The sequence below is a fragment of the Chaetodon trifascialis genome, chromosome 16, assembly GCF_039877785.1.
Source record: "Chaetodon trifascialis isolate fChaTrf1 chromosome 16, fChaTrf1.hap1, whole genome shotgun sequence".
NCBI classification, from domain to species: Eukaryota; Metazoa; Chordata; class Actinopteri; order Chaetodontiformes; family Chaetodontidae; genus Chaetodon; species Chaetodon trifascialis.
The window spans coordinates 22,252,295-22,265,626 of record NC_092071.1 but is presented as its reverse complement, the minus strand read 5'-3'; the positions used below and the strand labels follow the sequence as shown (position 1 = coordinate 22,265,626).

General features: G+C 39.7%; 1 protein-coding gene across 3 annotated transcripts in view; it reads left to right on the top strand.

Annotated features, from left to right (window-relative positions):
* The window catches only part of alcama (activated leukocyte cell adhesion molecule a), a 70,274-nt gene extending 59,197 nt beyond the window's left edge, over window positions 1-11,077 (top strand). The window contains exons 11-15 of one of the 3 annotated variants that reach the window (XM_070982693.1): window positions 503-624; window positions 1,928-2,057; window positions 5,532-5,646; window positions 6,044-6,162; window positions 9,013-11,077. In XM_070982693.1, coding sequence (XP_070838794.1) covers window positions 503-624; window positions 1,928-2,057; window positions 5,532-5,646; window positions 6,044-6,128 — 452 coding nt within the window. In that variant the 3' untranslated portion in view covers window positions 6,129-6,162; window positions 9,013-11,077. Of the gene's footprint in view, window positions 1-502; window positions 625-1,927; window positions 2,058-5,531; window positions 5,647-6,043; window positions 6,163-9,006 lie in introns of all 3 variants that reach the window. The other 2 variants (XM_070982690.1, XM_070982691.1) reach the window with 2 other exon arrangements.
* The last annotated feature ends 2,255 nt before the right edge of the window (window positions 11,078-13,332 follow it).

Genomic DNA, 13,332 nt, shown 5'->3' with positions numbered 1-13,332 from the left:
TGTGCTATATTTTCATTTTATTTCATACGTAACATATATACAGTATGTCTTTGTACAGGTTGCAAATTTTATTCTGAATTTGTCCAAGATACTGTATGTTTCTGGTTGAATTTATTTCTTTTTTCTTTTTAAAAAGAAAAAAAAAGAAACAAAAATGTTTGATGAATGTCTATTTTAATCAAAAAAGAATAAAAAACAAACAAACATAATTATCTGTTTTAAGATTGACGCCTAAGATGTTCACTGACTGAACAAAATGTTAAGAATACAGTATTTAACACCCACTTTGAGACACCCTGGATCATGTGTCTTCACTGTATTAGTGCATCTCTCTTTCATAACTGCAACGCATTCGATAGTTGAAATCCATAAGGGATCAGTCAGTTTTCCTTGTAAAAGATGGAGGTCATAACATTTCGTAAACATCATCTGAAACATTTGCATGTGATAAAATGCTACTGAACCACAGTGTGTCGGTAACACCATAATGTCTTTGCATCAGGAAAGCCTGTGATCACCAGCCTGTCCAAACACCATGCTGATAATGCTGAACACAAAGTTCTGACCTGTGAGGCTGATGGAGTACCAGAGCCCACCTTCCAGTGGAGTGTCAATAGCACAAATGTAAGTGTTGGAGCATGGGTGAGTCAGTATTTGTGTTTGTTATCTTCAGGTGAGAAAAAGAAGCTGCAGGAAAAGGAGCAAAATATAGCAGGATAGCAATAAATAGTGCAGTGTGGTGTGCAAGTGTTCTGTGAGGATCCTCAGATTTTGCTTTGCTCCTCCAATTAAAGTAAATAGAGCTCCTACTAAGGTTTTCTCTTCTACCATTGTTCCATTATGCTAGCCGTCAGACAGCATTGTTGCACTGAGGCTGTGTGCATCGTGCTGAACTATTCATTCACTGTAAATGTGAACTACTCCTCTGACAGACAGCTGTATGAGCCATAATGCATCAGTGGCAGCTGAGTGAGTGTACTTTCTCCTCTTAATGCTACTTATTTGTCCTGTTAAGGCAAACATTTGATAAAGTATGGCAATTTCCCACACGAGTAGCAACAGTCTCACCATACACAGCAGGAATAATAGCCCGCATGAGCATTGAATACTGTAAGCAGTTGCATGTTTGGTTGTCCTGTGAAAACCATTAAGTATGTCTCCAAGTGGTCAATTTTTCACAAGATATTTTATTGTACAATATTTTTTTATTCTAAGAAATAGGAGATTCTTCTTAACCTACACACACAGACACACACACACACAGACACACACACACACAGACACACACACACACACACACACACACACACACACACACACACACACACACACACACACACACATATATAATTTTGAGAGACCAGTGGAAATACAAACAATGTTGCACATAATGTCACATTAGCCAACCAAAGCGATAAGACAGCCTTTCCATGCTTTGTGGGTGAAGTTCAAAGGTGCAGAAAGTAATTCACTATAATATATGATGTTCTTATCAAGATGATGTGTGATTAACTACTCCAGGCCTCATCATGACCAAGTAATGCTCTAACAAAACAACATTTCTCTGCTGGATTCATGTTTGTTGGCAAGGTAGAGGATGCTTTGTCTTTACTTCTGCATTCAGAATCCGTTTGCAGTTTTGTGTTTACTGACTTCTCAGTGTATTGAGTTCAGCTCCCCTGTCTGATGTCGACATTTGCAGTATTTTCCTCCCATTATCTGTCTTCCCACCATCCCCACTGTTCCCCACCTGTCAAGCAATATACAAACTATCCTGCAGAATGGAAAGTCGATAATGTGTGTGCAGCTAAAGAGGCTGCTACGTGTGTGAGATTCTTTTCCCCCAATGTTTTTGAAAACTCTTATTCCACAGTGGTTTATTTCTTTTTTTCCCTTTTTTCCTTTCCATTTTTTGCATTGCCTCTAGGAGGAGAGCTTTTACATCAACGGCAAGGCCACTCACAAAATCACTGTGGTCCCTAAGGTGAACTTGACTGTGACCTGCATAGTCAGCAACAAGCTGGGAGAAGATTTCAGGACCATCAATGTTTCCTCTGGTAAGTTCATGCTTCTCAGCATCTTGGTTGGTTTGCTTTACTGTATGCTCCCATTTGTGAGAAATGAGAGAGGTGCAATAATGATTCTAAAGTTACAGCTTTGAACAAACAAGTTGTGTATTTTCACTTGCATCGCTTAATGTATTAGGCTAATTTGGGCGTGAGACAAATGAGTTGAATTAGAACTCTAGATGCAGCCACTCCTTGTGCCTGTTTTTGGTTGTCACTTAAAACATGGAATCACAGGTATTTGCAGTGTAGTGACAGTTTTTATCAGCCCATAAACTTGTTGACCATCTACACATTAATTATTCTGCAGCTGAGCTCTGTAGGAAAGAAGCAGGCTGCTGCTGACTTGATGATTGTGTTACTGCCAGTGTGACTTCACAGTTTGAGGGGATCTTGCCTGCAGCTTGAAGCTGCAGCATGATTGGTGGAGCCTCATTTGAAGAATGAACGCTCATTGTAACACTAATTCTTGTTCAACAACAAAATAAATTACAATAAACAGGACAACATCTAAATGGTGAGTGCAGTGAAAGGCAATTCAAGTTTAGTTGTTTTTGTTTGTATGGATGCTCCAAATAGGAGAAAATAATGTAATGTGATGAAGTCTGGTTATTTTAATTCATTTCAGAATTGAATTTACACAATAAGTGTGCATGAGATTTACATCTAGAAGACCGTGTTTATCCGAAGATCCATCCCAGATAGAGCCCATTTCAGCAGTTAAAGCAATAAAACGTGTATTCTTACATTTTCCAACTTACATCACAGCAGCATTACAATTGAACAGTGGGAACAGAAGAACTACAATGCTGACAAAATAACCAAAGTATTGATCGCATTGCTCCTCACTCTGATGTTCTTTGTAGCTTAACACCCACGAAGAAAATTACTTGTATTACTGCATATGTTTTAATACGTCTAACAGTGTTTTTTCTTTCATTCTGTTGAATACATTGGCATAACAACAATTTTACTACACCACAATAGATTTGACTATTATTAGACTACACTCTAATGGTGTCCATTGCATCATGTGAAGTGTGGTGTCTGCTGTACCTTAACTTAAGTCAGTCTGACTTTGATTTTGTGGTTTTAGTTAGTTTTTACTTTTTGCCATTATAAAGGAGAGCGAAGATCAAGGGGAAGTGATAAGAACTCATTTTAGAGGAAGAAAGTCACATCAGGGAGCATTCAGGATGAATTGATCCTTTTAATGAAGGCAGGCAAGCAGAATCATACCTTACGATGTCTGTACTTTGTCCTCAGAAATGAAGTCAATATAAGCAAGTCTAGGAGGTTTTGGTAGTGAATGATGAAGCATCCCGGGTTTAGTGAAAGGGCACCGATCAGGAAACTGCTGCTACAGACACCACTTGAATGTGGAGAGAATTGAAGTAGTTTCTACAAGTCATTTAAACCTGTTATCAGCAGCAGGTCTTTGCTGAATCAAACTGCTGCAGAATGTGTTTATGTGGAGCTGAAACCATACTCAATGTTCACTGTGGATAGTGGAATGAAATAAACAAAACCAAACAACAATAGGTATTTAAGGAAAGACTGGGACTGTCAAAGTTTACAGCGGTATCCTTTCATTTCATACATGCTGTGCCATTGCTCTTCCTCCTCATTCTTTCTGTCTGTGATAATCCTTCCTTTTTTCTCTCCTGCTTCTCTGTCTCCTGGGTTTGGCTGTTTTTTTTTTGTTTGTTTGTTGGGGTGCTAAGCCTTTCTCGCATTTCTTTCTCTGCAGCCTCAGAGCTACTGCCTGGCATATGCTCTGAAAGCATACTAAATTGTTGCTTTCAGAATGTATTGTTGCCTTCCTCTTTCTAAGGTACAGTTTGCGTGCTGTGAGGCACAGCCAGTAAAACCGTTGATTTCATTTTGTGAGGCTGCACCCGGCCTGGCTTCTCTCACTTTTGATCAGTGCAGGATATTGTTTGGCTTTGGGTTTTTAGACAAGTAGCATGTTTTGTTTGGTTGTTGTTTTTATGAGTTCTAATTTATTTATGTTTGATTTCAGTTTTTAAGGAACGACCTGGGAACACAGGTAAGATTTTGTTTTTCTTTGCCCGTATCTTTTACTTTCTAAAATTTGGGGGAGATTCTGTTGAAGACTTCGGTTTCGAGGTAAAACCTAATATGGCAAATTTAACTAAATTGTTATCTTGGTGGCTTCTCTGATTATGCACCCAAAAAACACCCTTCACTCTCTCTTCATGAACTGACCCATATTCATCACTTCATCTGCTGACTGTACTGCATATGAACATGAACCCATATCTCAGCTTTTCAATCTTTATTACTTTTCTTCTGACTGGGAACTCATGCAGAGCTTCAGAGGCAGATTAGAGAGATTATCACGAGTGCCTGGTGATTATTACAGGACTGTTTGTAGTTTTGATAAATGATGAAAACACAGTCATCAAACCTATCCAAGTGTCACAGATAATGCCATCATTTAAAAGAAATATACATAAATGTATGCATATAATATATGTAGATAATAGCTACTGTTCATTCAGAGTATATTGTATTTAAAGTAATTAAACATCTGGAGAGATATATGGTATATTTAAAAAATGAAACAGTGACTCACTGCAGCTGATGTCGATACATATGCTTCATTCTAAAAATGAGTAATCAAGTTTCCATCAGATGAAGATAGATTTGTAGCTGCACTCATTCTCCCATCACCTGTCATTTTCAATTCCTGTCAGCAATCATTGTTGCCTCAATTATACTGTAGTGAATAGTGTCGGCATACATACACACAAAGCGCGACACTGATGGATTCCACACACCTCCTATCCTTTGTAAAGTCACAGACAGCATCATTCAGCATCTATAGTACAGTTGTGATTAACCTGGTGAGAGAATGGAGAGTGATAGTGAGTCAGACTGAATAATATAGATGTGATGGAGCAGAATGTCAAAACAGTTGGCAGATTGCATTTTCATCTCACTGACACACCAATGCACCTCTCCTGTTCTATCCACGAGCACCAGCCAGCATCTTCTCCTCCAAAATATTCAACATTTCATCTGATGATGTTTCCCAGAATATAAACAAAACTCAACTCAGTGTGCTTTCATGTCACTACGGTAACAGCGAGAATACGCTGCTGAACTATAAACACAGGACAAAGCAATAAAGTGGTGTGTGCTAAAGTCTCAGCCAATAAAACTTTATTGATTATAAATTAGTACAATGGAGGCACGTTTGAAATGGTGGAGGGACTTTGGCCCTCTGTAGTGTAGCCCAAGATGAAATGGCAGCATGGAGCATCATAGAGAATGATCTGCTGAGGACACATGTTATGATTTTGGTGTCTGTGTTCTTATTGCAGCTAAGCTGAAACAGTCTTTCAGGAAATTCCTTTCTGGGCTGTGTTGGAAAGCTTTTGTGTGAGTTATTGTGTGTTAGTCCTACGGCTGAAGCAGGGACCCACTCTCTGTTTTCAGGCTCTCAGGAGGATTCAGAGGACCAGGCAAAGCTCATAGTGGGTGTCGTGGCAGGCCTCCTCATAGCTGCTGCTGTGGTGGGACTCATCTACTGGCTCTACATGAAGAATTCAAGGTAAAAAAAAACACACACAATTTGCATTGTATATTTAAATTTCAAGTCCCTGCTCAAGTCCTGGTGGTACTAGCCTTGCTATCTGACTGCATTTCTTATGGAAGGAGAAACCAGAATTTGTACCTCTGGGAGTGAATTTGGAAGCTGGTCAGTGTTGGTCAAGGTGGTCAATTATCACATAATCTTGTATGCCTTAAAATGAGTACATATATCAAAGAAATGATAAGCAACTGACGATGAAGGGTGGGAAGTGAGACAGTAGGAATGTGGTTTGTGCATATTGAAAAGATGAGTTTGCAGCCTGCTGTGAAGTGGCTGGCTGTGCCGTCTGGAGCAGGGTGAGAAGGTTATTGTAGCAGAGGTGCATCATGCTTTTGCAATTCTTGATTCATCACAGACAAGGAAGCTGGAAAACTGGTGAGAAGGAGGTGGGAACATCTGAGGAGAGCAAGAAACTAGAGGAGAACAATCACACTGTTTAAAGGCACTCAGTCTGTACTACATGGGATGAAAGCGGTAAGAATTGTCACTTCTGCATATACATACAGCACTCACAAACACAGGCAGAGTCACTCCAATCAAGTGACATAGTGCAAGTTGAATAGTGTCATTTGAATGTTATTTTACAGATCAATATGCAAGTGAAGTATAAATCCATTTTATCACAACTATCTTAGTTTTGTAACTTTTTGTAGGTTTGGCCATCATTCCTATATCAACCCACAAATGAATTGCTGAGATCTCATATTGTTAAAAAGAAGTCAGACGTATGATCAGTCAGATGATCAGACAATAAAAAAACAGGTTAGCCAAAACAAAGGTGAATGATACAATTATTACCCCAACTGTCCATTGTAAACATCTGCCACAGATTACAGGCTGACTTCCTGCTTCAGCTTTAACCCCTTGTAAAGAGGGGTTATTATTGACTTTTCAGGTGTGCTCGCTTTCAGTTTTAACTCAATGTGGTTTAGCTCAGTGACTCCCTGCCGATTTGGCCTGTCACCCTTGAAGCAAAATTCAGTTTTACTTGGCACCCTTCCTCACAGCATTTGTCAACAGATCAGCAAATGTTTAGGGTTCAAGCCCTGAAGATGTGGAATACTTCTGTGTTTGTGCTGGTTCATTATTATTATTTTTTGCTGCAACTGCTCGAACTGCCAGAAGCTGGACTGAACAGGAAACATGAATCTTGGTCCAATGAGTGGAAATGATGTGCAAGTGCTTCCCAAGAAATATGAGCCCAACCAGTCAGATCTGGACGCTGTAATTAAAGCCCAAATATTCCATTTTGGAAAGGCCTCACACCTAGGGGATGGGAATTGATAAGAATTTAACGATTCCGATTCCATTATCGATTTTGCTTATTGATCTGATTCCTTATTGATTCTCTTATCGATTCTCATTGGGTGAGGAAATAAAAGAGTACAAATGGGTTTGTTTGCGTTAACTGTCTTTTATATTTTCATCTCTGCACAGAAAATATAACATATACAGTATGCACACATGATGTGTGACATAACCTCAGAACAAACCTAAAAAGTAGGTGAGTTACTTCTCAGAGTAGGAATGAATGAAGCAGAACTACACTGGTTAAAATAACAACATGCAACTCTGACAGAACTCAAATTTCTCATTTTCATTTGAACAGATATGCCAGATAAAATGCAACGAATGAACCTACCGAAATTCAGGGGCATCTACAGTGTCAAAGGGTGCAAACCTTTCACCACAAATCTAGTGAGCGCTCTGTGACATTCCTTTATCCTCGTCTCGGTCATTTGACTCTTCCCTGCCTCAGTGAAAGCAGTGGACAGAGGTGCGCGAGACCTGCCGGTGCCCGCTGCAGCCTCTGAGCCAGCCTGACTCTGGCAGTCGTCATCTAAATTTGATGGAAGGACATGGAGATGATTCATATGACGAAAGCAGTTTACAGTGAAATGGCACTAACCTTAACACAACAGACACGGCTTGTAAGAGTTCAACATTACCTTCAGCACTAATAACAGACGACGCCCTGGTGTTTGCTCTGCCACTAGATTCACAAGCGTCGCTAAGTAGCGTAACAAACACGTGACATTCCTGCAAATTAATTGCATGCTGTGTGGACAAATGTTTTAGCATGTTGGAGGTATTTCCCGCCTTTGAAGAAATGGCCCTGGTGTCAGCATTTCTGCCTCAACGCCATATCAGCTACGTTCGAAACCAAAACAACGCAGCGTGCGTGACGTTATTGCGCATGTGCAAGACAGGCAGAATCGATAAGCAGAATCGTTAACCAGGCAGGCAAACAGTTCCAAGGTGTTGAGCTACTGGGAACTGGTTCTCAAAAAGAACCGGTTCTCGATATCCATCCTTACTCACACCATAAGTCTGATTTACTTGAATTTTGACATACCAGTCCAGCTCAGTGCGTTCTACAAAAACTCTCTTAAACCATGAAAGTTGACCATAATGAATTTTCAGCTACTCTGAATTTTTGGAAACGGCAATATCAATAGGACTTATCAGGTTTTGACTGTAACAACACTAAAATGGGTTTACAGCATTACAGGACTGAGATACACATACTTATTATAAATGAGCTGATAAAGATCAGTTAAAAAAACATGGCCGTCATGAACCAGTACATTTTTCAATGGATGGGGCTTTGCAGGAAAATGGCCATAACTTATTATCAATTTGTCCAGTCATCATCAATCTGGGCACATATTTTCAGGCCATGTTTGGGAAAAGACCCACTGAAGTATTTTGAGCTCAAACCATAGGGGGCACTACAAGCAACAAAAAATGGTAACCTCGACAACCAAGGGACACAATTTCACCAGTTTCAGTGTGCATGCAAAATCTGAGAGCCATATTGATTTGTGCAAGTGGCCATGGCCTATCACAGATTTGCTCATAACTCAAGATGCCTCTGAACAAACCTGATTAAACTCACTGGAAACATCCTGAACATACACAACCTAAGTGTTTTATTAATGGGTGGGCATGTTAGCTGTGTGGGAGTATGTTAGTATGATACAGCCACCACCCTGTGTGTTGGAGATGGGCCTTGGGTGCATGGTCTTGTGCCTATGCATCATTTTTACATCTGGTCCTGTTGGACTTTGCTGTAGTTGTGATGTCAGCTTCCTCAGATCTCTGCAGTTCTTTGGTGAGTACAAAGTCATGTTTGATAGGACTGATGGCCACAACTAAGGAAAGAAAAGCTAGGTTGTGATAAACTGGAATTATCCTTGAAGATAAATGTGAATTTCTGTTTGTAAATGTGAATTTTTCTGGGCATCGTGTGTAAAAATCGTGCATTATTGAAATGATTGTTAATGACTGTGTTTCTGTGTATGTCTTTGTGGGAAGAAGCAGTTGAAAGCAGCCTTGCAACAATAAAAATACAGACTCCCAGTTGGCTGCTGACGCGCTCCATCAGGCTCTACATAAGCAGCAACAATCACAGTAATTTTCCACCAAGTCCAGCCGACAGCCTGCTGTCCCACCTCGCTGTTTGAAGTCCGCACTGAGGCTGCCTCATGTTACTGTGTCATTTTGTTTTTTGTGTTCCTGGTGAATGCTCCCTGTTATGTTTTGTTTGAGTGATTCCGTGAGGCTGTGTGGTGGGTTTTTTTTGCCGCTTAGTTTTTCCTGTAGGACTTTTGTTGTTGTTTTGTTTGTTTGTTCTTGAATTTCTTCAAAGAATGTAAATTCCTTGTACACTTTTTAAGGCCTGTATTCCAAATCATGATTATGCGTGTGCCCTGGCTGAGCATGCCAATGTTAATTTTGATTTTTACTTTTTTTGCGCTGTGTGTGGAAAAGCCTTTGTTTGGCTGTGCTCAAAGAAATAGACACTTCACTGCTGTATAACGCCACTGAAACTGTCCTCAAACTTTTCAGAAGACAACCTCAACATATCTTAACCTCCTGATTTATGTTCTCTGGTTTTTACACACTGGCAAATGGATTGTCTGAATATGTAGTTAATGGATGCCCACTACAGTAGAGTACTAGCTGTAGTCATAAGTAAGGAACTGCGAGTGATTTCTATACATGCAGTTTATTGTAACTGTGACCCAAAAAACAAATTGTCTGTTGGACATCAGAAAATGGAGCATTTTGACACAGTCAACCACTAATTAGTTGTTTTTTGTAAATGACTTTTTGTTCGTCTCAAGAGGGACTTTTTAATTCTTTTATGTTGCAAATAATTTTAGCTGAAAAGGCAAAAAGAAATGAAATGGTGAGACATCAGACAAGTACAACAGCTTGTAAGAAATATGAAATTGTGTTCTGACATCACATTTCTTTATTTTCATGCCAAAATGAGTTTGTTCACTTGAACTTAAGTTTAATACACTACATTGTTGTCCGCATGTCTGCTCTGCAGTCCATCCTCTCACGGTTAAGGCCATGGTTTCGGAGTAGATTTAATATTTGCTGTTTCATTTTGGAAGAGCTTTGCTGATGCCTGGTCTGAAAACTGTTTTTGTGTTTTTGATGTATTTATATTCTGTGTGCAACCTACATGGATTGGCGATGCTGTACCATGCAAGATAATTCTTTTTTTAAACTTGCATGGAAGGCATCATCAAGTTTTGAAAAGGTACTGTATGGCAGGAGAGTTACGAGACAGTGAAAAGGGCTATACAGTATCTGATTCTCTGCTGTATTATTATTATTATTATTGTTATTATTATTATTATCGTTATTTTTAGCTAAGTGGTGTGAAGGATAACACAAACTGAGGACAGTGGTTGAGACTGGCAGATTAGATGAGGTGCATACAATGGTGACTTTCTGGATTCACATCATTTTGCTCTGGTTCATCTCATAATGCAACACCCCAGTGACCTACCAAAGAGAAATGGTAAATGGACTGCATTTATACGGCACTTTTCTAGTCCACTGACGATTCAAAGTGCTTTACAATACGTTCCACATTCATAAACCTTGTTAACATAGATCAGTAAATAGTTTACTGAGTACACAATGGTTCAGTTGCAAACTTCCTGAAGACGTATAGATATTTATGACTCATGTTATTCTGACAAAGAAACTCTAGTGTTTCACCTCAGCCAGAAATCTGTTGTTTCTGAAAACACTAGTGCATTATCACTATTGCCAATGGTCAGATTTTTAATAAATTTGAGTCTTAATCTGGCAAAAACCTCCTTGTAATTGAAGATTGAACATGTGGAAATGGCTTTGATGCTATTTGACATGAAAGCAGTAGGTCAACATTTTAAGCACCTAGTCCATTGTTTTCTCATGCCTTTTGTTCCTTTTCAAATAATCAGGTCAGCAGTGAAACCAAAGAGGGTGAGATGAGAAGGCCATAGTAGTGTTGTAAATACAGATTTTTGTTTTTGTACTGTTGTTGACAATAAAGTGTACATTTTAAAAAAAAAGGTGTCCATGCAGTGTATGTGGCTTTTGTCAATAAATAGTCCCTCTGTCTGTATTCATACGCATAGACACACAGGAGCATGTAGTTTTCAGTGTTCCTTTCTGTAATTACGTCTAATGAAGGAGGCAGTGAGTCAAATTTGTGCTGTCCTGTAAAGCATGTCTTTCACAGGGTGCTGTGGTTCCACAGGACACAGCCCACCATACTGACACACTGACACTGTCCACAGAGCAGGCCACACACAAATCAGTGGGAACATACATTCATTTCTCACAATGATAATCATTTCGTGAGAACAGACTTCTTGTCCTCTCCAGCCAGAGTAGACATGCAGCCAGAACTACTACAGTGAGAGTGTTTTTGGCCTCTGTTCCAGCAGAGAGACGACAGTGGTTCTGGCTAGATTTGGAGCAGGTAGCCTTCAAGTAATTCAGTCTGATACACTTCACTGCAAAACTGATCTGTACTCAAGCCAGGACTAATGAAGACTGGAGGAAGCTTTTGTTGTCATCCCCAAATCAGAGAAAAACCAAACACAAAGATAAACAAATGATGCAGCTTTGGCTTCATTCCATAGTTTCATATTGTCATATAGCCTCTTCAGTTGGATCTTTGGGCTAATTAGTGGGTTTACATGTTTGTGTGATGACAATCTGCAACAATGGGAGATGTGAGGGGTAGGACAACTGAGACCTGTTTTTTCTAGATTTCTTGATGCCACTTTAATCCATGTGTTTGGTTTATTCAGGGAGTCTCCTGCTGAAGTCACTGCATCATATGCATGTAATTGTAAGACTATGTATAAATATAGACACAGAAACCCAGAACCCCCAGGAAGCTGATACAGTACAGTATTTTGATCATTGAACACATTCCCTGGATGAGTCAGGTTAGTTCTCTGAGGGGAAAAAAACATTGCCTCCAGCTTTTGGTTTTGGCATTTTAAACCCAACACAGTGTCCAAGGCATTTGTAGCTAATCAGTGTGCTGTAGAACAAACCCTACATCTGATGCCTTGAGCAAACAAAACAGACGAGACTGTTTGTGCACTGAGATCAAATTCATTTTAGCAGTTGCAGTATGTGAGCTGCTCTTAAGAGAACACAGGGAATACTTTAAGAGATTATGTTTCAGCTGAAATTCAGCTCACTGAGCACCATATTAGAAGTGCTTTGAGGTGTCATGGTTTTTTTTGTTGTTGTTGTTTTTTTTCTTAGGTGTTTTTCAATCCATCTCACTCCAAACTTAAATATACAACCTGGATCCACCTAAGCCACCAATGGTACACTATTGAGGGGCATCTTAATAGGATGTCTTGAGTATTTAGTATACCAACAAAAAGTGTGGTTAACTGCCATCAGTGTTGTGTGAGGAGGTTAATGAATGTGTTCTGCTCTTATATTGTTGTGGATGTTTATGAACGTTGTCACAAAAGGAGACTAGGTGGATCATATTCTATATTTTTGTTATTGTCACAAAATCATGAAAAGCCCCATACCAATGATGTCTTGGTCACTGATTCCCCCTGAAGATGCAGATCTTTATGAATAACTTATGAATATATAATTTCATTAAAAAATAGATAGATCAAACAGTATTCAAACAGAAATAGTCCATGATCCACAGTTGGTGGTCTAGTGAGTATCTGGGGCAGCAGGCTGGTGTAAGTGTAATGGAGTCAAATTATACTGTCAGCTCACCTTTCTAAATTAACGCAGTCTGTATCTAAAATGAGTAACCAGCAACGTGGATGCAGTCCAAGCCTATATACCACTGTCCAGTCCACCAAGGCAGGGGTGGAGTAGCCTAAAGCACTGCCAGCCACAAGAGTGTGAGGGCCAGTGTTAACGAGCATTTGACTGAATTCAATGTCATGATTGACACCACATTCAAGACCATCACTACAAGCCAGACTTAAACTTTACTGGAAAAGCTGTAAAGATACCAGCCTCCACCAGACAGACCCTACACTGAGTGTAGTCCTTCTGTGCCTCATTCTCTGAATGCCACAGGATGGTGGCCCTCTGAACTTACTGACATCAAACATCCAATTCACTCTTCAACTCACTACTTCAGGCTGCAGCCGACGATACACGTGGCTCCCACTCACTGGTGAAAATCTTGATGTTGATTTAGGGACAGTGACATGGCTGGATAGTTAGCTGCTCTTCTTGTTAAATATACTGTCAACTGTCATCGGTTCATCCTAGCCACTGGAGTAGTGAACCATGTACCTGTGCAGAACCATATGGGATGGCAATGATTGTTCCAGGTATTAGCCT